The 27,732-nt window shown below is 41.1% G+C and overlaps 1 protein-coding gene across 1 annotated transcript in view; it reads right to left on the bottom strand.

Moving 5' to 3' along the window:
* Nucleotides 1-27,194, bottom strand: part of LOC121917427 (NPC intracellular cholesterol transporter 1-like) — a 46,056-nt gene extending 18,862 nt beyond the window's left edge. The window contains exons 1-6 of the mRNA XM_042443381.1: nt 26,937-27,194; nt 8,200-8,322; nt 7,562-7,668; nt 6,165-6,340; nt 3,021-3,188; nt 990-1,239 (exon numbers count right to left, since the gene is read on the bottom strand). Coding sequence (XP_042299315.1) covers nt 990-1,239; nt 3,021-3,188; nt 6,165-6,340; nt 7,562-7,668; nt 8,200-8,322; nt 26,937-27,041 — 929 coding nt within the window. The 5' untranslated portion in view covers nt 27,042-27,194. The remainder of the gene's footprint in view (nt 1-989; nt 1,240-3,020; nt 3,189-6,164; nt 6,341-7,561; nt 7,669-8,199; nt 8,323-26,936) is intronic.
* Between the last annotated feature and the right edge of the window lie 538 nt (nt 27,195-27,732).

Genomic DNA, 27,732 nt, shown 5'->3' with positions numbered 1-27,732 from the left:
TTTTTTGCTAGCTTGTGTTATTTAGAAACAAGAAATAAAACCCTCTAAGGAGTGAACTGCTGGAGTCTGATTCTTTATTTAAACAGCTGTTTCACTAGGCATTGTTCCAGCAAGCTGCAAAGCCTGTTTGGAGTTTTTGTTTTGTTCCTGTTGGAGAAAGAGGAGCTGACATCTTCATCCAGTTGGCACCAGAACGGGACCACGGGCAAGGTTCATCACCCAAAATATTAACATCAATTCCTATTTAAAGCAAACAATTAGATGAGAAAATGCCCATGAATGCTAATCATTCACAAGATGGTTGTTTACTTTGCCTCATTTTCTGCTGCCTCTGTAATTTCAAAGCCCTGTGTTTAGTTGAAGGTACAGAGTGCACTGTCCACACTAAATTATCCCTGAATTTTGCCTAAATCAGTACTAGCAGAAGTCCTGTATTACAAAATGACATGAAAGTTTAATATAATTGATATATACTGCTTATTAAAACAGTAATTGAAACTATGACTTGTACTATTAAATGGCTTGATAGTTTAATATAATTGAACTTAGCTGTTAGCAAAATAGTAGAAAATGGAAAAGATATGTGGTAACTAGATCTGATTTGAAATATTTCTGAAAAGATTACAATATGGCGAAAATAAAAAGTTACATAGAGGCATAGGTAAAGGAAGAAAAAGTGGAGGTTTATAAGAAGTGATAAACACCACATCATCAAAGGGAGGAAGTATATTTTTTTCCATATTTATAGCAATTTATGGATTTGTTAAATTGTGTAATTACAAATTGTGTGTTACATGATGTCTATATTTTCTATATATTATTGATGTATTCCTTTAAAAAAACTAATAGCAATATGAATTATATAAAAAAAATTAGCAGAAGAAGTGACATTAAGGTAAGCCACCCTTGTACACACTCTGTGGACATATTAATCATTACTATAACGTTTTGGTTGCTAATGTATAAAAAGAAGAGAGAAGGCTATTTACCTGTAACACCAGACTCCAAAAACCGCTCCAAAAAAGACAAGTAGAAATCCTGTGTAGGAGATCCACATGATGACATACATCGCATCTAAGCCAAGCAAAAGCCAAGGAGCAGGAGGTGGAGGGGGTTGTGGTTTGGGGCCACAGACAATAGAGCAGTCCTGACAACTGCAGGGCCCTGTGACATCATCCACAGACTCATTGCAGCCTTTGGTAGCATTGTTCATAGGAATCATCCCATGGACAGGAACATCTGACAATAAAGGTTTTCATATGTCACAGAAAGATAAAAGCAGCCAGGCTGGAAGGCCACAAATTCCCCAGAATTGTCATAGGCTAGCAAATCATATCATAGAATACGATTATGAGGACATAATCCATATCATCAGATTCTTTTTTATACTGTTTTGCTTTATATACACTGCCGTTAAAACACAATTTAAATAAATATGGCTGACTTTTTTGCATAAATGCTATTCATCATGATGGATATATATTTCTTTCAGTTTTCCAGTCACTATGCCTCCATATCTTATTTGCTGGAGAAGAAGAGTGGAAGGGTGCAGCTGCACTCGTCCCCTGCTTGTGAGCTTCATATGAGCAACCAGCTGGTTGCCTGGGTAAACAGAACAATGGTCTAGAAACTCAATTTTATAGTTCCATTAATCTGATGTAGCTGGGCTTTTTGTATATCTTGGAGTATTTTATTGCAGTACAGATATACCTCAAGAGCCAGCATGGTGCAGTGGTTTGAGCATTGGACTATGAATCTGAAGACCAGGGTTCAAATCCCGTCTCAGCCATGAAAACACACTAGGTGATATTGGGCAAGTCACAGGCTCTCAGCCTCAAAGGATGGCAATGGCAAACCCTCTCTGAAGAAACTTGCCAAGAAAAACCTATGATTGTTTTGCCTTAGGGTCACCATAAGTTGGAAATAACTTGAAGGCATATGACAACAAACAGGTATACTTCAGTTAACAAAGCAGATGTGTTCCTGTGCATCTTCAACAGAAAATGTGGCAAATACTGTATAACATGGAAAGAATAGGGATAGGTTCCTGGACCACAAAAAAGATGAACAGTTCAACATCCCTGGCTTCAGATGGAGAAAAGGGGAGGCACAGCTCTACTATGCCTAACCCAGAGACAGAGGAAGGGCTATCCCTCCATTCCACTGGCCATGACCATGGCCTCAGGGGAACAGAAGAACCAGCAGTAGCTGCTGGACTTGATCCCCTCACCCATTGCCATTCCCTTCTCCTTTTGTGTCAGGTCTTTTTTAGATTGTAAGCTTAAGGGCAGGGAATTGTCTAATTAACAATTTGTAAGCTGCTCTGGCAGAGGAGTGGGATATGAATACTCTAAATGAATAAATGAATGAACATGTTTCAGTAATCTTTTATTCAAAACTAATAATATGAACACTCAGAGCAGGTAAGCCTTGCCTGAATGAACAAACAAAAATGACCGACTGAAGGCTTGTTCCAAAATGCATCCAGAAATAACTTTTTCTTTAACTAGCCTCCACTATTCATATGATTTCCATATAGATCTATGCTCTTTAACACATCAGGGGTATCTAGTGAGCTAAGTTTATCTGTCTTCCCTTTTCTTTCTGTTTTGCTGTTCACACATGCTTAATAAGTAGCTGCTATTAACTATTAACATTGCCTGATACAAATAGGCACATGGAGTTACAACAGAAACAGTTAGAGCAGAGACTCTTTTTTTACCAGCTCAAGCTTTATTGTTTTGTTTACTGCAGACACACTGTTGTAGACCAACAGGGTAAGTTTTGCTTTCTGTAGCTTTCTTTCACGTTCTTCCTAATAATAGTACTGCTGAAAAACTAGATAGAAGACAAGGAAGAAAAGGCAAGATGGGCATGCTTAAAAAGACTTTGTAAAAAGGATAATTGTCAACTGAGGTATCCTGTACAGTTCAACCACTTAAATGTCTCAATGTAGTACTGCAACTCTCATTAACTATGCTCAATTGGGAAAAATAATTCATAATATTTGTTTTCCTTACCTGAAAATATTGGAATCATGTTGAAAGGAGTCTGGCCATTATCCTTGCTGAACATATACTGAATCCAGTTAGTTGCATTGCATTCTTTAGGATCTTTTCCACACAGCAGTCCCAGTGCTTTAACATTGCTTGATGGAGCCTCCACATCTTTACAGGCATTATACATGGCTGTAAACACAATTTTAAAAATAAGACTGCAATACTCAAGGATACAAACAAAAATTCTGGGAGTTGATTCATCAACCACAAGAAAATGACTCTTAGTTTAGGGCAGTGCTTCTCAATTATTTTCTGTCATGCCCCCCCTAGGAAGAAGAAAACATTTCGCGCCCCCCGCATGACTGTAAATAGTATCATTTGTCTATAAAATTGTTATAAGTACCCCCCTTTATGGAGCCTCGCGCCCCACTATTTGAGAAAGGCTGGTTTAGGGTAATGCAACAAATTTTTTATGCAGTCTAAGGTTAACCATTGCTTCACAAATCTTTTCATTTGTTCCCTAATCACCAACTATTGTCCTCTTAGTCATTCATTAATTGCAAAAAATGCAGAAGAGCACTGTTTTGCTTTCTACTGCTTTTTACACAAGATAGAAAGCTGCCTTCACCTTCTTCAAAGGGCTGTAGTGCAAAGAAGGCACAATTTGAGAGAGGAGACACAGCAAAGGCACAGCTAAATAACCCGACCAAACTTGTGGGAGAAAGCCTGACTTCAGCTGCAAGGAAACCCATCATATGCTGGTTGCAGAAACAGACCAGCTCTTGAGGCCACAATCTCAAACACAATGGGATATATGACACCTTAATTGGCAAGACTGCTGGAGGTACTCTAGCCCAGCTGCTTTCAAAGACCAATAAAACAGAATTACTAAAAATGGCTTTAAAAATACTAAACGCTTTCTGATGAGGAACAATTTGGATAGCACTATAATCTGGATATAAAGTGCTAACTGGACAATTAATTTCTGAAGTAAATCAATGACAACTAGCATTAAGTCAAAGGAGGCATGTCTACGCAACAAAAGAATCAATTTAATGATTTCACTAACACATGTGTATACATTCTCCCTATACAAACATATGTTATTTCATTTCACTACATTCAAATGAACTGTTTCATTTTTCCTAGTAATTATCAGACCTCACTTAAAAGTCACAAGCATTTCATTTGCTACTTTATTTTTGTGAGGGGACGACTAAAACAAATCATCCTGAAAAAGAAAGGAGCAATGCTGGATGATGATGATGATGATGATGATGATGATGATGATGATTCCCCCCCAGTTTAGGAATCAAGGTGGCTCATAACAATCAAATCAAACATAGCTAAAAATTCACGACATACTAAAGTAATTATACTAAAGTAATTAACTATCAAAAATTAAAACCATTAAGTAGAAAACAGCAAATTGAAAATTCAGCATATTATGCAAGGTCCTTTCCCCTTGAGCAATCAATCTCCCAAGGTCTGTTGAAACAAACAAAAAATGCCTGTGGAAAGATATCAAGGGCAGTGCCAGCCTAACTTCTCTGGAAAGGGAATTCCAGAGCCTGGAACAACCACCCAAGTTGTCACGTGCGAGTTGCAGCGCTTTTAGACGCCCCTTGCCCATGACAAGGGCGTCAAAATGGCGGCGCCCTGTACATACAGGCATCGCCATTTTGACGTGACAGACGCCTAGCATCCGCACATATTGGCACGGTTGTGATGCCGCAAGTGCGCCACTGGCGCCTTGCGGTGTCACAATGGTGCCAGAAAAAGAAGCCGCTTTTTGCGGCTTCTTTTTGCTGTGTGAGGGAGCCACGTGGTTTGTCCGCTGCGGTTCCCTCGCCCAGCAAACTAGGGCGGTGGCAGACCGCCCTTTTGGGTGGTCTGTATTCCACCATAGGTAATCAAATTGTGTCTGGAAATGGACCAGCAACCAGTGGAGGTGTTGCAAAAAGGCAGTTGTGCCCCTGTTGACAATCTTGCTTCAGCTCTTTGGATGAGCTGAAAGTTCTGAACACCATGACCATAGCTGATGTCTCAAGGAATGGGTGCAGCTGAAGCACAAACCTCAACTGTGCAAAAGCACTCCTGGCCACTGCTGAAACTTGAGCTTGAATTCAGGACTACACCAAAGCTGTGGACCTGAATCTTCAAGGGGAGTGTATCCAGCAAAGGCTAAATCCCTATTCCCCAATCTGTCTTTTGATTGACCAGGAGCACCACTCTCTTGTCTCGATTAAGTTTCAGTTTGTTCACCCATATCTACTTCATTCTTGATGACAGGCAATTGTTTAAGATCAAAACAGTTTCCTTAAATTGTGGTGGAAAAATGTAATAGATGGACAGAACACAAAAGTGTCCAGTACCCATGTTCCAATATTCCTACACAATCATCTCTACTCATTTTTCCAGGTATGAAGTATGGGAGTGAAACCTCAACTTTATTCAACTGCCATGCTTCTGGCTATAAGACAGAACCTATATGGAGCATTTTGAAGACACTCTACAGATTAAGTACAAAAGGATAGTAAATGAAATAAATGTAAGTGATGACAGAAAGAATGAACAACATAAATAAATCTTATTTAGTACAATATTAGCACATTTAATGGTCAACTTTACATAACTGTTTAGGACATAGATTATTTAAATCTCATTGCTTTGAATCACCTTGATTTAAATCAAACCACCCCACTGTTTTCCCAAGCAGGGATAGAAGCACTGGATCAATGTCCCAAGTAACTAAGCTGAATTCCTCTGACTTCTCAAACTTTAGAAACTTTGTAGTTCAGGAATAGGAAAAGGAATGAATGGTTAAAAGGAAGCTTGACAACAGAACTGGGGTGGAGGGATTAAAAATATTTCTCTATTTTACGCCAATGGAAATTCAATGCCAAATTCACTATGTTTTGTAAAAGGAACTGAAATTAGACTTCCTAAACTGGTCTTGCAAATATAATTAATGTTAGGTCCCATTTATCCAATTAAAAAAATTACCAAAAAATTTTTTTTTCAAGCACCCTGCTTTTCCTGCGCTGATTCATGAACTTTTTTCATTTAATTCATAGACATCTGACCTGCAGATGACCTATACATTTTATCCACACATATTGTGCGGATAAATAATGGCTTTTTTATAAAATCTGTCTTGCTTACCATTAGAAAATGTTTCTCCAATGTAATACTGCAGCTCTGTGATGCTGGTTTTGTTCTTTTCTGTAACTGGATCAACATATGGTATTGTCTGTGTAACATTCAAAAATTCTGATTGATGAGGACTGCAGGTTAGTTCACAGAACAGGTTCATCAAATTATAAAAACATGATGGGCACCTGGAGAGAAAATCAGCATCAGGAATCTGTACATTTTTTCTGTATTTGTGCATAATATATAGTAATTTCATAAGAGGCAATACTTGCTTTCCAGAAAGAAAAAAAAGACTCAAATGTCAAAATTTTAAAATAGTAACATCCTCACAAAATTTGTAGGTAACCAGCAAATCCTTCAACTATATGCAGTACTGTACTGGGAAGTCCAAGAGAACTTCACGAGAAAAAAAGAAGCCCAACTACATAGTTCAGTACAGTGTTACCCCGGGATACGAATGCGCCGCCTTACGAAATTTCCGGGTTACGAAAAAATCCAATTGAAAAAAACTGTTCCGGGTTAAGAAGGTTATTTCGGGTTACGGAAAAAAAATTGGTGCTTTTCGGCGCTTTTTCGCACCAAATCGCGGCTTTTCCCCATTAGCGCCTATGGGGTTTCGGCTTGCGAAAGCCTTTCGGGTTACGAAAGCGGCGGCGGAACGAATTATTTTCGTAACCCGGGGTAACACTGTACAGTGCTGAAGGCAAATCTTACAGCCTAATTTTATTTGTGCTCAGTTTTACTATGTTCCATGGGAATTACTATCATGTTTAAATTGCACAGAGTTATAATTTGCCACTGTATGCTATTTCTGTCTCCTTCTCCAGAAAAGGCCACTTTGATTATAAATCAAGAAAACCAGAAGGAAAACAACTTTCCATTAAGTGGAAGTAATTTAAAAGAGGTCATTAAGATAAATAAAAAAGCATTAAACAGTCAATATTTACAAGCATTTTACCCAAGTAATGTTTAGAGCAGTGGTTCCCAACCTTCCTAATGCCGTGACCCTTTAATACAGTTCCTCATGTTGTGGTGACCCAAACCCATGAAATTATTTTCATTGCTGCTTCATTAACTGTAATTAAATAGGTGTCTTCCAATGCTCTCAGGCGACCCCCATGAAAGGATCATTCGACCCCCAAAGGGGTCCCGACCCACAGGTTGGGAACCACTGGTTTAGAGAATGCTGTCTACTAAAATACACCTATGTGTTAATATTCACCATCTGATGATCAAAACAACATATGAATTAAGACAGATGTGATATTGAATGAGTTTGTAAATATGCATTTTTCTTCATCTGTTCTAGAAAACTAAACATCTACTGGATTTTCTCCAGTTTACAAAAAAGAGAGGAATATAACCCCTCTGTACAAAGTACAACATGCAGTAACTGCCTTACATACCTGGAAAGAAACTGCAGAGGGAGTTCCATGTTGTTTTTCAAAGTATGAAGCTGCTGTACATCACAGCAAAGGCTAACATTCTCAAAGAAAAGTCCTGGGCAGAGTTCCTTAAGAGAAAAGTAGATACTTAAAAATAAAACTTTAAAAATAATAAAGCAGTCCCAGATGTTTTTCTACTTCTGATTGCAAACATCTGACTTGCAAATTGTAAGCCACTCTAAGAGCCTTTAGGGCTGAAGGGTGGGGTATAGATACCATAAATAAATAAAACATTTTCTACTGATTTCAAGAGGATATTTCTAGATTGTGTTCAAGGCAGATTTTGGAATTAGCCAGTGGCCATGCTATTTGGGGATTCTGAGAGTTGTAGTAAATAATAGTAGTATTTCCAAGCTCTGTGCTTAACTATTGCAGTGCTAAAAGCTAGGAGATGTGTATGCCAATTGCTGATAACAAAATCTAGAAATCATGACATAGTGTGCAGTCATGCAAAACATGTTATGTTTTGTATGGGCTAAATCTTTTACATATGCTACAGAGTGTTTAAGAAAAATATGCATAGATCTTTACATCATGTTTACTTAGAGTTCTTATTTTAAAGAAACATTCCATAAAATGGTAATTTATTAGTGATGTACCTGAACCAAGTCATAGCCATCCTTTGGTAATGGCAATGCTGGGCCATTATATTCACAATTGTATCGTTTATCTCCAGAAGCAGTTCCACATTCACCATACCAGATACATGAGTCTGAGAAGACCTGCAGGGCAGAAGGAATTGAGTTAAGATATTAATTAAATAAGTCTAAACATGTTTGTTGTTGTTGTGTGCTTTCAAGTCGTTTCCGACATATGGCAACCCTAACGCGAACCTATCACAGGTTTTTCTTGGCAAGTCTCTTGGGGGTGGGGGGTTGCCATTACTATCCTATGAGGTTGAGAGAGTGTAACTTGCCCAAGGCCAGGATTCAAAGCCTGGACTCCAGAGTCACAGTCCAACGCTCAAACTATTACACCACACTAGCTCTATTTTGAAAATTTCAGACATATTAATCTGTTAATCAGAAGTAATCAAAGGATATGAGGAATCTCAGCTTACATCACATTACATAACTGTAATAAATAATGACATATCACAAACTGCTTTTGAAGTTCACCTCAGTTTCAAAGGTAGTTGCCCATGAAATCAAAACGAAAGTTCAAATCCCTGGAAGACTAGAGCAGTTTTACAAATCTTTTATAGTACAAACACAAACTTCTCTGATAACTTCAAAAAAAAAAAAGGCATGACATACAATAACTATTTTGTTATCCTTTGTATTCCATCACTATATTTGTACCCCAAAAACTGGTGGCACAAGATGGCTTACGAAATAAAAAGAAGTATAAATGTTTTGTTTTGTTTTAAATCTACTGTATGCTAGAAGTCTTCTTCTCAGAAGCACCAAAAAGTTGGTGGAAAAGAGAGAGAAAAACCTCCAACTCAGGCAGAGCCTCCAATTTTCTGCTTATAGTAGTAGTAGTAGTAGTAGTAGTAATAATAATAATAATAATAATAATAATAATAATAATAATAATAATAATAGGATTTATTTATATACCGCCCAATCACTGGGAATCCGAGCGGTTTACAACAGAAGGGATAATAGACAGTTTCCTGCCCTCAGGCTTACAATCTAAAAGACACGACACAAAAGGAGAAGGGAATAGTGAGGGGGGAGGAAATCAGGTCCAGCAGTTATATTCTCCCTCTGAGGCCTGGACCAAGGCAGATGGACTGGAGGGAGGGCTCTTCTTCTTCCAGGCAGGCCTGGTGCAGCTAGCCTGCCTCTCTCTCCCTCAAGATGGTGGATGAAGGGAGGGCTTTCTTCTTCCAGGCAGGCATATTGGAGTTAAAACTGAAATGGATTTTCAAATGTGAAATTTCACCTTTACATTTGAGTTCTTCATATTTCTGGGTCTCTTAATTGTTGTGACTCAGTCAGACATAAATACAGGATCTCTTTGACTATTAATTGTGAAATATTAGCCATCATGGTATGACAACTATATTACTGCCAAAAAATCAAATACAGAATCAATGCATGTTAGTCAGTTTCATTTATAAAGATGACTTGGGAGTTGTCTGCATTGCAAAATAAAGAAGCTTCAAACTAACCTGAAGCCTGCCTGTTTAGATGATGTATGATGCAAAACCAGGTGGAAACCAACACGAAGCCATGGTCTGGAGCTAAAAACTGGAGCAAAAAGAAGCTCCGTATATGAGATGGGTTACCTCTTTCATCTCCAAGAGTGAACTCCCTCCTCCAAATGCCACCATGATAAAATTAGCTTTTTAAAAGAAGCAGCCTCCAAAAGTTGGTTTTTAAATCTAGTTACAACATGGGAAGGAAGAAGGGATTTTTTTAAATCTCTGGTCACTGATTAGAATTTACATATAGTACTTGTTGGCAAAAATATGAATTGTATGGAGGGGGATGAGCTTCCAGAATCAGTCTTCATATCTGCTCTGAGATATTACTACTAAAAATTCAAATCAAATTTACCTTTGGGAATGGAAACTCAGTCTGCATCCTATCTCTGAATGTCTAATAAATGAATGAGGAAGCATTACTGTTTCCCTGCATCTACTTGCAATGTGTTTTCCTTTTAAAAGTACTGGTTTAATCAGAAGAATGTGCTAAACATGTGAATAAGCTGGCTTAAAATTCTGTGATAAAGCAGCACAGGTAAATACTAAAGTTTCATAAGGCAGGGGATGGCAATGGAGACGAATCTGCAGTGCAAAGATTTCTGCCAAGATATCTCACATGGATCATGTGATCATTATACATGTGACAGTCATCTGGTAAAAACATTTCACCAAGCACGTCAAATGAAATGCCTAGCATCAGCAACTTCATCTTGCCTCAACATGACAATTTAAACAGGGCTTGAAGGGACGTCATATTGAGGAGGGAGCTAGCTTGTTTTCTGCTGCTCCAGAGACTAGGACCCAGAGCAATGGATGCAAGCTACAGGAAAAGAGATTCCACCTCAACATTAGGAGAAACTTCCTGGCAGTAAGGGTTGTTCGACAGTAGAACACACTCCCCCAGAGTATGGTGGAGTCTTCTTCCTTAGAGGTCTTGAAACAGAGGCTTGATGGCCATCTGTCAGGGATGCTTTGATTTAGATTTCCTGCATGGCAGGGGGTTGGACTGGATGGCCCTTGTGGTCTCGTCCAACTCTATGATTCTATGATTCTAGTTACCTGTTCTGAAAAGCACCCAGTATTAATATCCTCCTACTGTGGACTGGCAGAAGGAGGCTGAGACAATAGTTGTTTGACTCTGGTTGCCTAATAGCTAAAGGAATATCTGAACTAGAGATGTAGTCACTGCATCAGTTTGGTATACTTTATGCAATGTTTCCTCACTGTTCTGTGAGGAAACTATGAAGGTGAGGAACCAGATTCTCCACTCCACAGCTCTCCATGCTCTGGATGCGATAAAGGAACATGGCTACACACCCTGATATCATCAGATCCATTCCCCGATTGCCAAGTTTTCACACAGTGCTTCAACTGGAAACCTTGCTCCACTTTCCCACAGAAGAAAGAGGGAGAAGAAATGCCCTCTCAGCCAGTCTTGCAAACATTAGCTAAGACTCATACCGTACTCAGTACCTGCAAATGCCTCCTGAATGGTGATGGCTTCATGAGCATGTCCGGAGGAAGACTAGAATGTAGGTAACCCACCTGGTTATCTCCAATCACTCTGTGATCAGAGATAACTGGGAGACTGCCTCCACATCAATTTTGGAGGCTTCTACGAAGCAAAATTAACATCCTCTGTATGACATTAGGCTCATGGGCCAGAAATTTTCCCATTCCCCATTGTAATATATGCAAGATTGCAAAGAATAAATCCTTATTCTTCAAATATTATATAAATGCTATCACACTACTAAGGTGTGTTGTCAAACTCTTAATGCTACATTATTCATAAGTTACAATTATGTTTAGAATTCATAATGATCCACACAATATTTTTTGCCACAAATTGCATTTCCAAACCCTTTTGGACACAAGCTTTAGAGAACACCACATATTCTTCTAATTAAGTATAAAGATGATCCCTCCCCGCCGACAATAGATTGCTAATTACATAGGCACACATCCTCCCATCCTGAGGCCTTGCCATTCAACAATAGACCAACACACAGATTAACATGTAAATCATTTCTTCCTACAAGGGTCACACAAGTATATATACCCCACATACTTCCATTGCACCACTCTTTGAAGATGCCAGCCACAGACGCAGGAAAAACATCAGGAATAAATTCTTCCAGAACATGGCCACATAGCCTAAACTTTGGATATTTCTGTCCAATTATATCAATGGCACCCAAGCAACAAGTTTTTAAAATCATGTTATTTAATTTCAGGAAGCAATCTCAATGCATCCTTCTAAAGAGAACATGCTGTCTTATCTTAAGAATGACCTTCAGTAGTTTTATTGCATGTACTTTGGTTGCAAGGACAGATTCCTATGACTTTTGTTCAACCTTGACTTTGATCTTTGAGGGGGGGAGAAACTTTTGCAATTTTGCATCACAAAGTGCTACATCCTTCCTTTCTCTATTGCTTAGCAATTCTACATGCATGAAGTTATGCTCACTATAGTCAGCATGTATAAAGAAAAGGGAGGCCAGGATTCTGCAAGACAAGTTTTTATGCAATGAGCCTAATCTGGGTTCATTCACATTCAGTATTTTAACTACTCCATTGGAAAATGTAATTGTACCACCCAAAGTTCTGAGCTGCCAGTTCTGTGCTCAAATAAATATACTCACTCTTGCTTACTTTTCCATGTCTTCATTTATTCCCAACAGCTCTTCACCATGTTGCACACAGCAATCATTACACCCACTCAAGGTCACTCAAAGCATGGTTTGATACTCTCTCTCCTTTTTTCACTGCAATAACCTGCATGACTACAGTGCGCCCGCGCCATACGCGGGTGCGCCATACGCGGCCTTGAGCATAGGCGCTCAAGCCGCGGGGCGCGCGTGGGGCGGAAGGGGCGGCGCGTCCCATTCAATTGAATGGGCACGCACGCCCGTTGTGCCCTGCACGCGCTCGCGCCGCCGCGCACGAGCCCCATTGTTTCCAATGGGGCTCGAGCATAGGCGGAATTCACCTTACGCGGAGGGATCCGAAACGGATCCCCCGTGTAAGGCGAGGACGAACTGTAGTTAGTTTTTATTCTATACACAACAACAACTAGAAACCTTCCATGAACGGCACTCCTGCAAGGTATGTGGTTCTCGAGTACTGCAGAAATGGCCAAAGTCAAATACATTCATATAATAATAATAATAATAATAATACAGTGGTACCTCGGGTTACGAAATTAATTCGTTCCGCGGCTAATTTCGTAACCCGAAAAACCTTCGTAACCTGAATTGCCATAGGCGCTAATGGAAAAAAATAGCTCTCTGCTGCCCTCCGGTGGCGGCATAGCGCCGAGGTTTTTTCGTAACCCGAAAAAACCTTCGTAAGCCGAAACAATAAATCCCTATGGGATTTTTTCGTATCCCGAAAAATTCGTAAGCTGGGTAATTCGTATCCCGGGGTACCACTGTAATAATAATAATAAAAAAGTTTATTTATATCCCGCTCTTTGAGGTCAATCGGGGTGGCTAACAACGATAAAATACAATACATAGTAGATCAAAATTCCCTCCCCCCCCTTAAAAATTATTAAATCAATTATAATTAAAACCAACTAATTAAACAACATTAACACATACACATTATTACAAGACAAAAACAAAACAGAACAAAACAAATAAAACAGTAAACTACGGTAGCATTTCCAAGGAGGACCTTGGGGACTCTCATAAGAACAGGGTTTCTGAGGCCAGGGTTATCTATTCCGGAAAGGCCTGCCGGAAGAGATCCGTCTTGACAGCCTTTTTAAAGCTGTCTAAAGATGTCAATTGACAGATCTCGTCCGGCAGGTCGTACCACAATCTGGGGGCGACAATAGAAAAAGCCCTCTGGGAGGTAGCCGAAAGCCTAGCTCTTTGAGGCTGCAGCAAATTCCTCCCAGAGGACTGGAGTGTGCGGGGAGGATTATATGGGAGGAGGCGGTCCCCGAGATAGTTTGGACCCAAGCCATTTAGGGCTTTAAAGGTGATAACCAACACCTTGTACTGGGCCCGGAAACTAATAGGCAGCCAGTGGAGGGACTTCAATACCGGAGTAATATGGTCCCTCCTTGATGTTCCTGACACTACTCTGGCCACCATGTTCTGCACTAATTGCAGTTTCCGAATGAAGTACAAGGATAGCCCCATGTAGAGCGCATTACAGAAATCTAGACGTGAGGTTACCAGTGCGTGTACAACTGTCTTGAGATCCCTTACTTCCAGAAAAGGGTGCAGTTGGCGTATCAGCCAAAGCTGATAACAGGCGCTCTTGACTGTCGCATTTACCTGATTTATCATCAAGAGCGATGAGTCAAGGAGCACCCCCAGACTGCGAACACAGTCACTAGAGGAGAGTGTGACCCCGTCCAAGACTGGAGGTTGCAACCCAATTCTTGGTTTTGGGGCCGCTACTGTGAGCACCTCTGTCTTGTCCGGATTCAGTTTCAATCTGTTTTTCCTCATCCAGCCCATTACTGCTTGGAGACATTCATTGAAAGAGGAGAGGCCATTAGAATTCGAGGCCGACGAGCGAGACACGGAGAAATAGATCTGGGTGTCATCAGCGTACTGATAACACCCAGCTCCATAACTCTGAATAATCTCACCCAGCGGCTTCATATAGATGTTAAATAACATCGGGGACAGTATAGCACCCTGTGGAACCCCACAGGTGAGCTCCCTTTTACTGGAGCAGCTGTCCCCGAGCAGCACCCTCTGGGATCCACCCGAGAGGAAGGACCGGAACCACTGCAGTGCAGTGCCTCCGATACCTAACCCCCTCAGGCGGTCCAAGAGGATGCTGTGATCTATCGTGTCGAAAGCCGCTGAGAGGTCTAGGAGCACCAACAGGGCCACACTACCCCTGTCGATGCTGAGACGCAGATCATCGGTCAAGGCAACCATGGCAGTCTCAACCCCAAAGCCTGTCCTAAAGCCAGTTTGAAATGGGCCTAGATAATCGGTTTCATCCAATTCAGAATGGAAGCAGTGGAAGTGTGGACTGGAAACCTTTTCTAGTGCTTACTTTTATTTGCTTTTTCATGTCTTGCATCAGGTTCTTGTTCCTGGTGCTCCTTTTCATTAACACAGGAGTCATATTTATTAGTACAAACTAGGCATACTGGTAGCTGGCCTAAAAGAACCCCACACCCTACCTGAGCATACATTAATTCCCTAAATGAGAGTAGTACAAGCAAAATTATTCTTGGTCTGCTTCGAGAATGAGCTTTAAAGAAAAGTGTAAGCCAGCTCTTTAAAAGAATGAGCTTTAAAGGAAAGTGCGAGTCAGTTCTAGAAAGTGCTAGAATTTTTCCCTCCTTGTATTTAACAGCATGGGAACTACAGCCCCTGCTAGACTGTCAGAGCAACATTCTTTAAACATGCCAAAAAGGTAATTGTGGAGGAAATGACACAATTCATCTGCTGACTGCTGATGCCAAGGCACCAAAGCCAAAGTAATTCAAATAATTTTCTGTCTATCCATGCTAAAATGCCACAAGAATAATTTGGTGAACATTTTGATCCCCAAAATCCAAGGTATAGTATTGTTTTCTGTGTAGCACCTCTCTCAAGTAGTTCTGGCCAAGAGCTACTCAAGAGGATATTATTGTATGCTACTATGTATGTTGTATACAGTACTACCATTCACAAGACACCTATGTGGATACACAAAAATTATTAATGTTACCACAGTTCTTTTAAATAACAAAAATTCAAAGGAAAATTACAAATCTTAAATTTCAGTTGCGATCTGGCACTGTTAGCAAAAAACTGGAGTCCCAGGAGGGCACCCACAAATTAAAACATTTTAGGGGAATTTTAATAGCTCAAGTAAATTATATGTTGGTCAGGGCAACAGTCAGCCTTGAGATCTTAACCCTATTTATACCAGTTCTAAATCACACAGAACTCCAGAGGCAATTCCAAATAGGTTTTGTAGTTTTATTAAGAAAATAATCGACACACCAGCACACACAAGAATTAATGAAACAAAGGTAGTAGAGACCTTGCTAATGGTGATGTGTTGGCGATCCTGAAGCATGGTTCAAATAGATAGGTATCCGGAACAGAGAGGGCTCAATAGCCGCCTTGGCAAGTGGGGTGGCCAACATACTGCGGAGCCTAGTTGAACTGACAAAGTGTCTGCACAGTTACAAACTAGACCAAATTACTATTGTCTAGGTGGTGGTATATATACCCAAAATCACATCTCAGGGCAGTAATCATGGAATGAATGGATTACCTCACTGCTAGATGGTTTTCCAGGACAGAAGAATGGTCAAGAAATTGAAGGAAATGTTGGGGTGACTGGTGTGAATATCTCAGACAAAGAAAAACCCCATGTCTTGGAGAAATGTCCTTTGTCTGTGTATCCACAGTCACCTTCTTTGGCCATGATCCCGCCCTCTGTAGACCAAAGGGATTATGCTGATGCCTTGGGTGATCTCATTGTAGTGGGCGCCTTGTCCACTCCCTTGCCAGAGCCAACCCGATTTCCAAATATGGTATGGCCAAGTTAACACCTGGGGGTCGCCTTTCCAGGTCACTCAACTTAGCATCTCTTTTAATATTAAACTGATATCAAATATGAGGGGTGATCAGGGGCCTGACCTTGGGGTAACAGCACCCACTCCCTATGTAGCACATGCATAAACAAAGTTATCCACAAGTCACAGTCTCTCAGTCTCAAACCTTCCAAAGAAAACCCCATGATAAGTTTGACTTAAGGTTGGCATAACTTGGAAACAACTGGAAGGCACACTAGGAAATCATATAAAGTAGCTGCACTAAAATTCACACTAAACTCCAGAATGGACTCACCAACCCAGTGACAATGGAGCCACCAGTCTCCCTCTACTCATATTAAAGGGAGACTGGTAGCTCCATTGTCCATGGGTTAGTGAATCCATTCTGGGTTTTACTGTAAATTTTAATGCAGTTACTCTATGTGCTCATTCTATTTGACAATATTCAACATTTTGGATAGTTCCTTTAAAGTTCAGATAAATACAGAGTAAATTCATAAACTGAACAAGAGCATTCTCAGGTTGCACCAAAAGCTTTTCTATACAGTCCTGCATGGGTCCTAAGAGTCCAGAAGTCGCACCAAAGCCATGCTCCAACCCTAACAACTGGAACGTGGCTTTGGTGTGGCTTCTGGACTCTTAGGACGCATGCATCATTGAAACACCATACCTCCACTGTGACTCGAAGCAGCTTTATTTTGGCTGTCTGTAACAGGCCTCAGTAAAGTAAGGTGTAATCCCACGGTCAGGAATACTAAAAGAGAAGGGAGTTGATGGATGGGAGTCTCTTAAAAGTGAAATATTGAAGGCACAATTTCAAACAGTTGCAACAAGGAAGAAAAATGAGAGGTGTCTAAAGAAATCAGGATGGATGTCTAAAGAACTTTGAACTGAGCTAAGACTTAAAAGAGGCATGTACAAGAAATGGATGAATAATGAGGGAAATCACCGAAGAGTCCACTGTGCTCAACACTTTCTTTTCTCCCAAAAGGAAAAAAGTGCTCAAACAGTGTAGATGATACAGTAGGAGAAATGAGGCAAAGAACTAGTAAAGAGGCAGTATAGGAGCACCTGGCTATTCTAAATGAATTCAAGTCACCTGAGCCATGAGGAACTTAATCCAAAGGTGTTAAAAGAAGTGGCAGAAGTAATCTCAGAACCATTGGCAATAATCTTTGATAATTTCTGGAGAACAGCAGAAGTTGCAGCAGACTGGATGAGGGCAAATGCTGCCCCCCCCATCTTCAAATGGGGAAAACATGAGGTTCCAAATAATGATCACCCAGTCAGCCTGACATGGATCCCAAGAAAGATTCTAGAGCAGATCATTAAACAGACAGTCTTTAAGCACTTACAAAGGAATGCCGTGATCAACATGGGTTTCTCCAAAAACAAATCATGCCAGACTAATCTTATCTCTTGTTTTGATAGATGGCAGATGAAGGGAATGTTGTGGATGTGGCATATCTTGATTTCAGTAAGCGTGTTGACAAGGTCCCCCATGATATTCTTGCAAACAAGCTAGTAAAATATAGCCCTTGCAGTCTCTTCCAACTATGATTCTATGAAAGCACCAGCCTGATTTTACAGATCACTTCCCTTTTCAAAAAGAACTGAGGCACTATTGTGAGAACTACAATGTTTCTCTTTGCAAGTGTCTGACAATACCTTGGAACAGTTTCAACCAGTGCCTACTTGAATTAATGACCCTTGTTCTCCAACATTCATTGGTGTGGTTTAAATGTTATCTAGTGCACATACAAAAATTCTCAATAAAGCTACACACAGAAATGATTACACTGGCCTGTTACAGACTGCCAAAATAAAGCTGCTTCAGGTCTCTTTGGAGGTATGCTATTTAAATGATGCATGGGTCCTAAGAGTCCAGAGGTCGCATCAAAGCCACACTCCATTCCTAAGCACTAGAGTGCAGCTTTGGTGCAGCTTCCGGATTCTTCGGATGCATGCATCATTTAATCAGCATACCTCCAAAGAGACCCAAAGCAGCTTCATTTTGGCAGTCTGTAACAGGCCACTGAATTCTAAAAAGTTATCTGCTGCACTTACATAGCACTAAGATCCATGTGGGAAAACTAGGAGTGGTGAGTGGAATGGAGGGCAAGAGGAAGAGATTACTTTAATCCTTTTTTCCTGTGTAGTCCTACATTTCATTAACATAAAGACTTTAGCATACAGAACATACACTGTCAGAAATATGTGCATGTGTGCCTTCAAGAAGCCTGTTGACTTACCACACTAGAAATGGGACACATGAAACGTAACATAATGAATCTTCCCACATGACATACTTGTGATTCTCAGTTGCAGCCTTGCTGCATTAATTGTTTCTTCCCAGCAAAGCTTGGTGAGCTTCAGTGCAGCTCCCATGGCACCCATCTGTATATTTTGGTTATAAAGGCCTCCACCAAAAGTATTTCTGTGTAAAGTTAATTTCAGTTCTATGAACACTGCATAAATGTTCCTCAAGAAAAAGAGCAATGTAAAAAAGACTATTCTTCCCATTAAACTAAGATATCAGCTCCATACGAATAAGGGACAAACACTATATAAATGATAATCCAGACATTTCACCAAACCGTGGTGTAAGCTAACCCTATTTTGAAACCTAAGTCACAGTCTAATATTTTTTAGATGAACCAACACTTGCAGCTATTTGTCCGATTTCATTCTCCAGGTGTAGTGACTGCTAATGATAGAAGGGCAGTTTCAGTTATGGTTTGTCAACTACATAATCACAACTGGCCAGAATTAAGCTTCCTTAACTATGGTCCTACATGCTTGAATTGTGTCAGGACAAATGAACTCAGGTTTTTTTGCTAGCTAGATTTTGCCTGAATACTACTGGCTTTTACTAAAAGAAGGCTGTTTTAATACAACATCCAACTACATACGTGGTCACAAATAAAATGTCATGTTTTAGAGTTTAATTTCTGTTAAATAGTGATGCACACAGACACTATTTAGACTATACAGATTGCATAATAGTTCAATATTCTTCTATTTATAGCCACCTAGAGGCAGCAGCTTCCCATACACATAACTAATAGTAAATAATGTTTAATCAGGATTCTGTTAAGAATGTTTCACCAGGCACACTCCCAACAATGACACAGTTTTATTATGCCAGAGGAGACATAGTAAAACACTCCCACTGGACTCCATGGAGACTGCAATACAAACTCATCCTGCACAGGCAAGGCAACTAAACCAGAGGAAAGTATTATACTGTACCTAATTCAGTTCTCCTGTGCAGCAGAATAAGGTGTGGAAATATCTGTATCACTTCATACTGCAAATCCAAGATAAAATTTCAATCCAGATTTAGGTGCACAAAATTGGGTTGGCAGAATCCTGGCTAGCCCCTTCAGTCCCATATCACCCAGAGGGTCATAAGACCCTGAACTGTCTTGGGAAGGGGGAATCAGCCGAAACTGAGAATGACCTTCCATAGACAGAGTCCTTCTGCTAACAGAGGGCACATTTTGGCTCCAACATGCCACTTTCAATGTGCTTCTTTGTGAAAGCTCCCTATAAGTACAACATTAGTGCATCAGAGAAAAGGGTAATGCTCTAGCTCTCTTCTACTCTATAATTCTCTAATTACATAGAATTTCTTACAGTGCAGGGAAAAAGTCGGATGTGTGGCCCCTGATCCACAGCTCTTCTCTTTGCTGCTCTCTTTGCCATGCTGCAAAGCCCCCAAAAGGGAACACCGTTACATATGCTGAGATACACTGAGTGACCTGTATCATTTTGCCTCTGTGTCTATTGAATTATGGGTAGTTAAATGGCAAAAAGAAAGGCATTCTAAAGCTAGTTCTAATCACTTCAATAGGATATCCTCTTGCTACGCTTGAGTTAGGTAGGTTGAGAAGAGAAGCATTTTTGTACCAGCTGCTTCTTTTAGGAGATTATAGCCAGGAAGTCAAACCTGGGACTTTGTGGGTCAAGCCTTTACTGTTCCACATACAGTCTTTTCATTCCTGAGCTGAGCAGCTATCACTTAGGATGCTGGGGAGAAGCAAGGGAGCAACTCCTGTAACAGATTACAGTAGGCCCTTGGTATCCAGTAGGGTTTGGTTCCAGGACAGACATACACACACCCCTGTGGATACCAAAATCCATTGATGCTCAAGTCCCATTAAATAAAATGGCTCAGTAAAAGAGTATCACTTATATACAATGGCAAAACCAAGGTTTACTTTTTGGGATTTATATTTTGGGGGGGAATATTTTCAAGCCATGGATGGCTGAATCCGTGGACAAAAAAATCTTTGGATACTGAAAGCCAACTGCAAAATGTTCACTCATGAAGGTATTTTTAGTCTATTCTGAAGGCATCTGATTAGGTTTTAGAGCTCTAAAACAGGAGCCCTTATTCTAGGAAATCTGCCTTTCTGTATTTTTATTTAGCATTATTCTTGTTAACAGGACACCCAACTGTAGGACTGTTGCTAGTAAGACATCCAGAAATGGGAGCCACTTCTACAGCTTTCAGAAGTTGACCTTGAATCCACTCATAGGCCTGTTACAGACTGCCGAAATAAAGCTGCTTCGGGTCTGTTTGGAGGTATGCTGTTGAAATGATGCATGCACCCTTAGAATCTGGAAGCTGCACCAAAGCTGCACTCCGGTGCTTAGGACTGGAGTGTGGCTTTGGTGCGACCTCTGGACTCTTAGGACCCCATGCATCATTTAAATAGCATACCTCCAAAGAGACCCGAAGCAGCTTTATTTTGGCAGTCTGTAACAGGCGATAGTTTCTCAATAGATCACTCTTTGCTACTACCCAGTTCATGGCCTTTTCAATGATGAGCTTGCTGTTGATACAAGCATATCTTCTGCATGGTACTTGGCACAGAAACACCAAGGTAAGTTTCTCATGTGCAGTTACATGCACATTAATTTTGAACAATTAATGATCAAAGATGCAACTTAATCTTTGAGTTTATGTGCATACCTCCAACCAAATGGAGACTGAACTATGGTGGTAGGGTGGTTGTTGAAAAGCATCCTTATCTTCTTTGTTTAGCATTGGTTGTTGCCCTGTCAAAAGTTGCTTGCAGGCCAATACTCGCTGCACTGGGGCTACCAGAGGACTAGGAACTGTTTGGAGAAAAACTGAATGTGGTGGATACCAGCATGTGCTGCTGCGGTCCCCCTGCTTGCTTGTTATGGATGTTTTTAACAGGAAAGCCCATGTGGAGAATTGTCAATATGTAATTTGCCACTGCACAAAGAGTAAAGTGCATTTCATAATTCCCTCTGCTTCTCAAAATCAGAGCTGAGTGCTGCCATACACAAAGGAAAAATAAGAACAAGTGGGGGAAGACTCCAAAACAATTAAGGAAAATTACATATGTCTAGTGGCAACATAACACTCAATGTGCTTTACAGAAAACTAGATGGGAATGGGAACAGAAAGATCATGAAAGATGACATAGCAGATTGTAACAGTGAGAAGCATTTCATACTTTGAACATTTTGTTGCAGTCTCCACTTTATTATAATGGCAACTCCACCACAATCCCTTGCATGACTGACATATTCTCTCTCTCTCTCTCTCTCTCTCTCTAAGCACCTTCAAACTAGCAAACACTCTAAGGTCCAAAACACACTGCATAAATAATCCAGTTCGAGACCACTTTAACTGCCCTGGCTCAATGCTAAGGAATTTTGGGAACTGTACTTTTGAGAGGCATTTAGCCTTTTCTGTCTGGTGCTACAATAAACTACACTACCCAAGAGTCCCTAGCACTGATTCAGAGCAGTTAAAGCGGTCTCAAACTGGATTATTTTTGCAGTGTTTTTGGACCTAAGTTGCCCAAGCTTCTGAACTCACAGGCCCCAAAATGTAATTCTATGCATTACAAATGTTTCTCAAGTCATTTGAAATAAACACTGGAAAGCAAGTTGCAACATGCATGGTGTCAGAACACAGTCCAAACGTATTCAAGAGACAAGGTACATTCACTTCTTCCACTCCTCTTAACTATGTGTGAAACAAGAAACTCACAAATAGTTTTGTTTTCACTATCTCGCTGAACTTTGTATCCCTGCCTGCAATACATAAAACAGTTTCCTAGAAACTTTGTGAAATAGGAGACTTAGATTATTGGCACTCTAACAACTGCTGAGAAATTGATTCAGTATACTGTAGTAAGTTATGTCTAACACACTTTATTACCATTTTGCATTCACATGACATCTGAATGGCAAATGCAGTGATGAATACAGGTGTTAACTGTGTTAAAAGAGTTTTTCACAGAATAGAACCACATTGTAGCATCAAAGAAAGTCTTACAGTAAGGCAGAAACGCTTACTGCATTTATGGCAGCAGCTTTGCGACAAATACACATTTTATCAGATCATCTACTTCATATCTATGTCACAGTGGCTTGTAAAGTAACATCTGGCAAGTCACCTGCTCCAACTGACCTCTCAATCCTCACGGCAGTAGAAACACTACTCAGACATTTTTTACCTTTATATTAGATTCACCACTGCAAGATGTTTTTTCAATGCATTTTCATGGGGAATCAGATCATGCAACTGTGAGGAATTCAACTTTTGATAAATAAAAAATTAATAGAAAAAAAACCAGTTGAGCTGAACTATGTATTTCAAGAGAGAGCGATCACACTAATCTCCATGGGATACTTACTGCATAATTTTGCTATTCCTGTCCCATAAATTTTGATCTCATCACCTAAAACAGCTATTCTCAATCTCTGGCCCACTACACATTTTGAACTTGCAGTTCTCAAAATCAGTTATTGGTCAGTCTGGCTTGAGAATCAGTCAAAAATTTCTGGAAGACCACTGAACCTCTGAGTCTAAGGACCACTGTCCTGAACTATATGATAACACTTCTTACTTCACTTGAATCCCTCTTTAAAAGCCCCCTTTTCCATGTTGCCTTTAGTAGAGTCCCCTTGTTCACATGCAATACTGCAACTAAGCATATAAGTAAATCATAAGTTGCCTAGTAAAATACAGTTGTCCCTCCTTATCCATTGATTTTTTTTTATCCACGGATTGAAGCATCCACAGCTTGAAAATATTTTTTAAAAAGTATAAATTCCAAATAGGAAACTTTGATTTTCCATTGTATATAAGGGACATAATTTTTCTACCCCATTGTATTTAATGGGACTTGAGCATCCACAGATTTTGTTATCCACTGGGAATCCTGGAACCAAACCCCAGTGGATACCAAGGACCCACTGTAATGGCCAGAACTGCAATTCTTTTAATGGCTGTTTTCTACACAACCATTAAAGGGACAGGTGTTTGTTGTTGTGTGCCTTCAAGCAGTTTCCAGTTATGGTAACTCTTCTTTTTCAGAGGATTTTCTTGGCAAGACTTGTTCAGAAGAGGTTTGCGTTTGCCTTTCTGACAAAGTACTGCCCCTTAGTTTACCTGGCACTCCTGTGTGTTGTATCTGGCATTCTTGTGTACCCCATGTTGTTTTCTTCATACTTGCTGTTTCCATTTCCCCCATTCCCCTGTTTAAAAGTTTAGATTAGAACATAAAGTTCTTACACACCAAGATACACACACACACACACACAGATATCCCCTATCTGAAATGCCTGAAACCAGAAATATTATTTATTTTTGATTGTTTTGGATCTTTTAATACCCTGAATACATATACATACTAAGATATAATGAGGCTGGAGAGAGACAGGGAATTTATGAAATAATGGAAGGTATGGATTACCACCAATTGACAGATCCTTGTGGCTCTCACAAATACAGAGCAGTACAAAAGTTTGCAGACATACTACAGGTACATACTATGCTACTTGTGTTGTAGCTCAAAAAGTTTTGGGTTTTGGAATACTTTAGATTTTGGAATTCTAGACAAGAGATATTCGACCTGTACATGCACAGACATATTGACAAGAGAGGTGTTCAGTTGAAACAAGCCTAGCCTGAAGTCTACATAACGCTACCTATACCTATTCTCTGAAATACTCTCAGGTACTTTTCAATTAAGTACAGAAATACATGGTGCAAAAGTGAGTGATTTTGATAGGACATAATTATTGCTTATCTTCGGGACTGTCCAATATCTTGGTGAATTTTCAATTATCTTGGAGATCTATGGTGACATAGCCCTGCACTCCGGGTGGGGTGAAGTGGCCTATCAACTTTAGGTCCTCGAGCAAGTTTAAAGAGCCAGTGTGGTGTAGTGGTTTGGGTACTGGGTTATAATTCTGGTGACCAGGGTTTGATTCCCTGCTCGGCCATGAAACCCACTGGGAGACCTTGCGCAAGTCACATGCTCTCAGCCTCAGAGGAAGGTAATGGCAAACCTTCTCTGAACAAATCGTGCCAAGAAAACCTCATGACAGGGTCCCCATTAAGTGAGAAACAATGTGAAGGCACACAACAACAACAACCAAGTTTATGACTGAAGTCTAATTCACAGATTTCTTCAAATAAGGAACTGGGAATGAACTCCAGTATCACTCCAGCACCACAGATGTTCTCTGCTTTCAGAACAAGGAGTTCACAGGAAACAACCAAAAGCCATTTTCCCCAGATGTTCTCTTCACCCACCTCATCTGTGGTTTCAAGAACAAAACAGAAGCAGGAGATCAGCAAAGGGGACTTTGTAGCACCTTTGAGACTAACTGAAAGAAAGAATTAGCTTTTGTAGATTTGAGACCACTTCCCTGTGCATCTGAGGAAGTGGGCTCAAGTCTACGAAAGCTCACACTACCAACTTCTGTCTTTCAGAAAGGCTGCATCCGCAGGGCAGAAATAATCCAGTCTGTAGTTTTTTGTGGGTTTTTCAGGCTATGTGGCCATCTTCTAGATTCTGGAACATGGCCACAGAGCCTGAAAAACCCACAAAAAACTATGGATGCTGGCCATGAAAGCCTTCGACTTCAAATCCAGTCTGTCATCACTTTAAGTGCCATGGCTCAATGCTATGGATTTTCTGTAGTTTCTTGTGGCACCAGAGTAGAGCTCTATAAATATTCAGAACAAATATGAAATTAGCTCCCTGTCTGAGAAAATTGACCATAAGTCATTATAATTTCTCTTCATGGGTTTAAAGTGTTAGGGTCCACTTGCACTGCAGAAATAACTCAGTCTGACACTGCTTTCTCTAGGAACTGTAGTTCTGTGAGACATTTAGCCTTCTCTGTCAAGAGAGCTCTGGTGCCACAACAAACTACAGTTCCCAGGATTCCGTAGCAGCCAGCCATGGCAGTTAAAGTGGTGTCAAACCAGATTATTTATGCTGTGAGGATGCAGCCTTAGTCTCAAAGGTGCTACAAGATCCCTTTGCATGCTGATTCCTTATACTAATATGGTTGATGTCTTTGAAATGTACCACCATGAGATGCAGGAGATGGGAGTGCTGGAGTGCGCGGGTGGCATTAATGAACATGGTCCCATAAATAAGGCAGAATGACTGGGAATAAGTCCCATCAAACTGAGCATGGTTTACTCAGGGTTAGCAGATGTCCTCCCTGCAAGGGAGGCCAAGGCACTGCAAAAATGAAAATCTAAGACATTACAAAATAAAAGCTAAAAACACTACTATAAATGTCAGTCCATGCTTCTTAGTCATGCTCAAAATGGAAGGCGTTTTGAAACTCTTCCTGAACAGAAGGTTGAAATGGAGGACAGATCCTGGAAAAGGAGGATGTCTGGCCATGCTGGGCTTCTTCCTGAGGAAGCATACAAAGAGGGCTGCTTTACAACACACTTTCCCCACTCACAGGGATGGAGATCTCCTCCTCTTCTGCAGTCAACGCTTTAGTTAGTCAGACTTTGCTCCCTAACCAGTCCAGAGTCAAAATGCTGTTGAGGTCTGAGGGACTCTGGAGACCAGGGTTCGAATCCTGGCTTGGCCCTGGAACCCCACTGGGAGGGGTCACACTCTCTCAGCCCCAGGAGATGGCAGTGGCAAGCCCCTTCTGAAGACACCTGCCAAGAAAACCCTGCAATAATAATGTCACATTGGTTTGAGAGTTGGACTGTGACTCTGGAGACCAGGGTTCGGACACAATGTCTCAGCCTCAGAGGGAGGCAAAGGCAAAATAGGTTGTCCTTAGTCCCCATATGTCCGGGGTGACCAGGGTGCGAAACACAGTGCAGGAATAACCCAGCCTGAGACCGCTTTAACTGCCCTGGCTCAATGCTAGGGAACCCTGGGAACTGTAGTTCTGTGACACATTGAGCCTCCTCTGTCAGAGAGAGCTCTGGTGCCACAATGAATCCCCTGCCACTGAACCAGGGCACTTAACGCGGCCTCAGACTCAGATGATCAAATCTCAGTTGTGCAATGGTGAAACTAGGTTCCAATGCTTCAGAGAACGTTGGTTGCTGTGTTTCCTAAACATCCTTTCTGTGTGTTTGTTGCTGTGTGCCTCGAAAGTCACTTCTGTACATTTATGTGTGCTGTGCCTTAACAATCATTTCTGTGCATTGGGTTGTTATGTTCCCTAAAAGTAATGTCTGTGTGTTTGTTGCTGTGTCCCTTAAAAGCCCCTTCTGTGCATTGGTTGTGCTGCATCTAAAGTAATTCCTAACTTATGACAACGCTAGGCCGACCCTGGCAGCCTTCCCACGCTCACGAACAGCCCCAGCTACCACTCACCGGGCCGGGAAGAAGCGCCAGGAAAGAGGCGGCGGCGAAGGCGAAGGCGAGGCTGAGGCCCCCGAAAGAGCCCCGTCTGCGGGGCTGCTCCCTCTGCCTCGCCATCTCTCCCAAGGAAGCGCTGATGCTGATGCTGATGCTGCTTTTTGCCGGCGGAGCTTCGACGAGGCTCAGTCACAGTCACCCGACTGCACTGGAAAGGCCTCCCCGCTCCTCCCCTCCGCAGCTCTGGGCGGCTCCCACAACCAAGGCCCGGCCCTGCTCCCCTCCTCAGGCGCCTGGGACGAGGACGATGACTAGGCCTCAGCCCCGCCTTTTCCTATGAGGCGACTAGGCCTCGGCCTCTCACTGACTGGGCCGCGCCCAGGCTCCTTCCCGCCCACAAACACACCCGGGCGGTTTCTCTCAGGGAACCGGTTGCGCAAGCCTTGCTTGCATCCAGAGTGGATAAATAACCCGTTTTGGTACCGCTTTTAAGTCTTTGTCTGGCTCTTTGCTGTGGAATTCTGGGAGTTGGAGTTTGTTGTTGGGCCCAGAGCGGAGCCCACAACAAACTCCAACTCCCAGAATTCCATAGCCTTTGATCCACACTGCAGAAATAATCCACTTTGAGACCATTTTAGCTGCTCTGGCTCAATGTTAGGGAGTGCTGGGAATTGTAGTTTGCAGCTATTCCCAAACATTGGTCCTCTGGATTATTTTAATTAACACTCCAGTTCCCAGAATTCCTGGCATAGATATAGGACTGGGGTGGGGACACCTGTCTTGACAACAACAGTACATGTGAAAGGGACCT

The sequence above is a fragment of the Sceloporus undulatus genome, unplaced genomic scaffold (genome assembly GCF_019175285.1).
Source record: "Sceloporus undulatus isolate JIND9_A2432 ecotype Alabama unplaced genomic scaffold, SceUnd_v1.1 scaffold_17, whole genome shotgun sequence".
Classification (NCBI taxonomy): domain Eukaryota; kingdom Metazoa; phylum Chordata; class Lepidosauria; order Squamata; family Phrynosomatidae; genus Sceloporus; species Sceloporus undulatus.
This window is presented reverse-complemented; position numbering and strand designations above follow the sequence as displayed.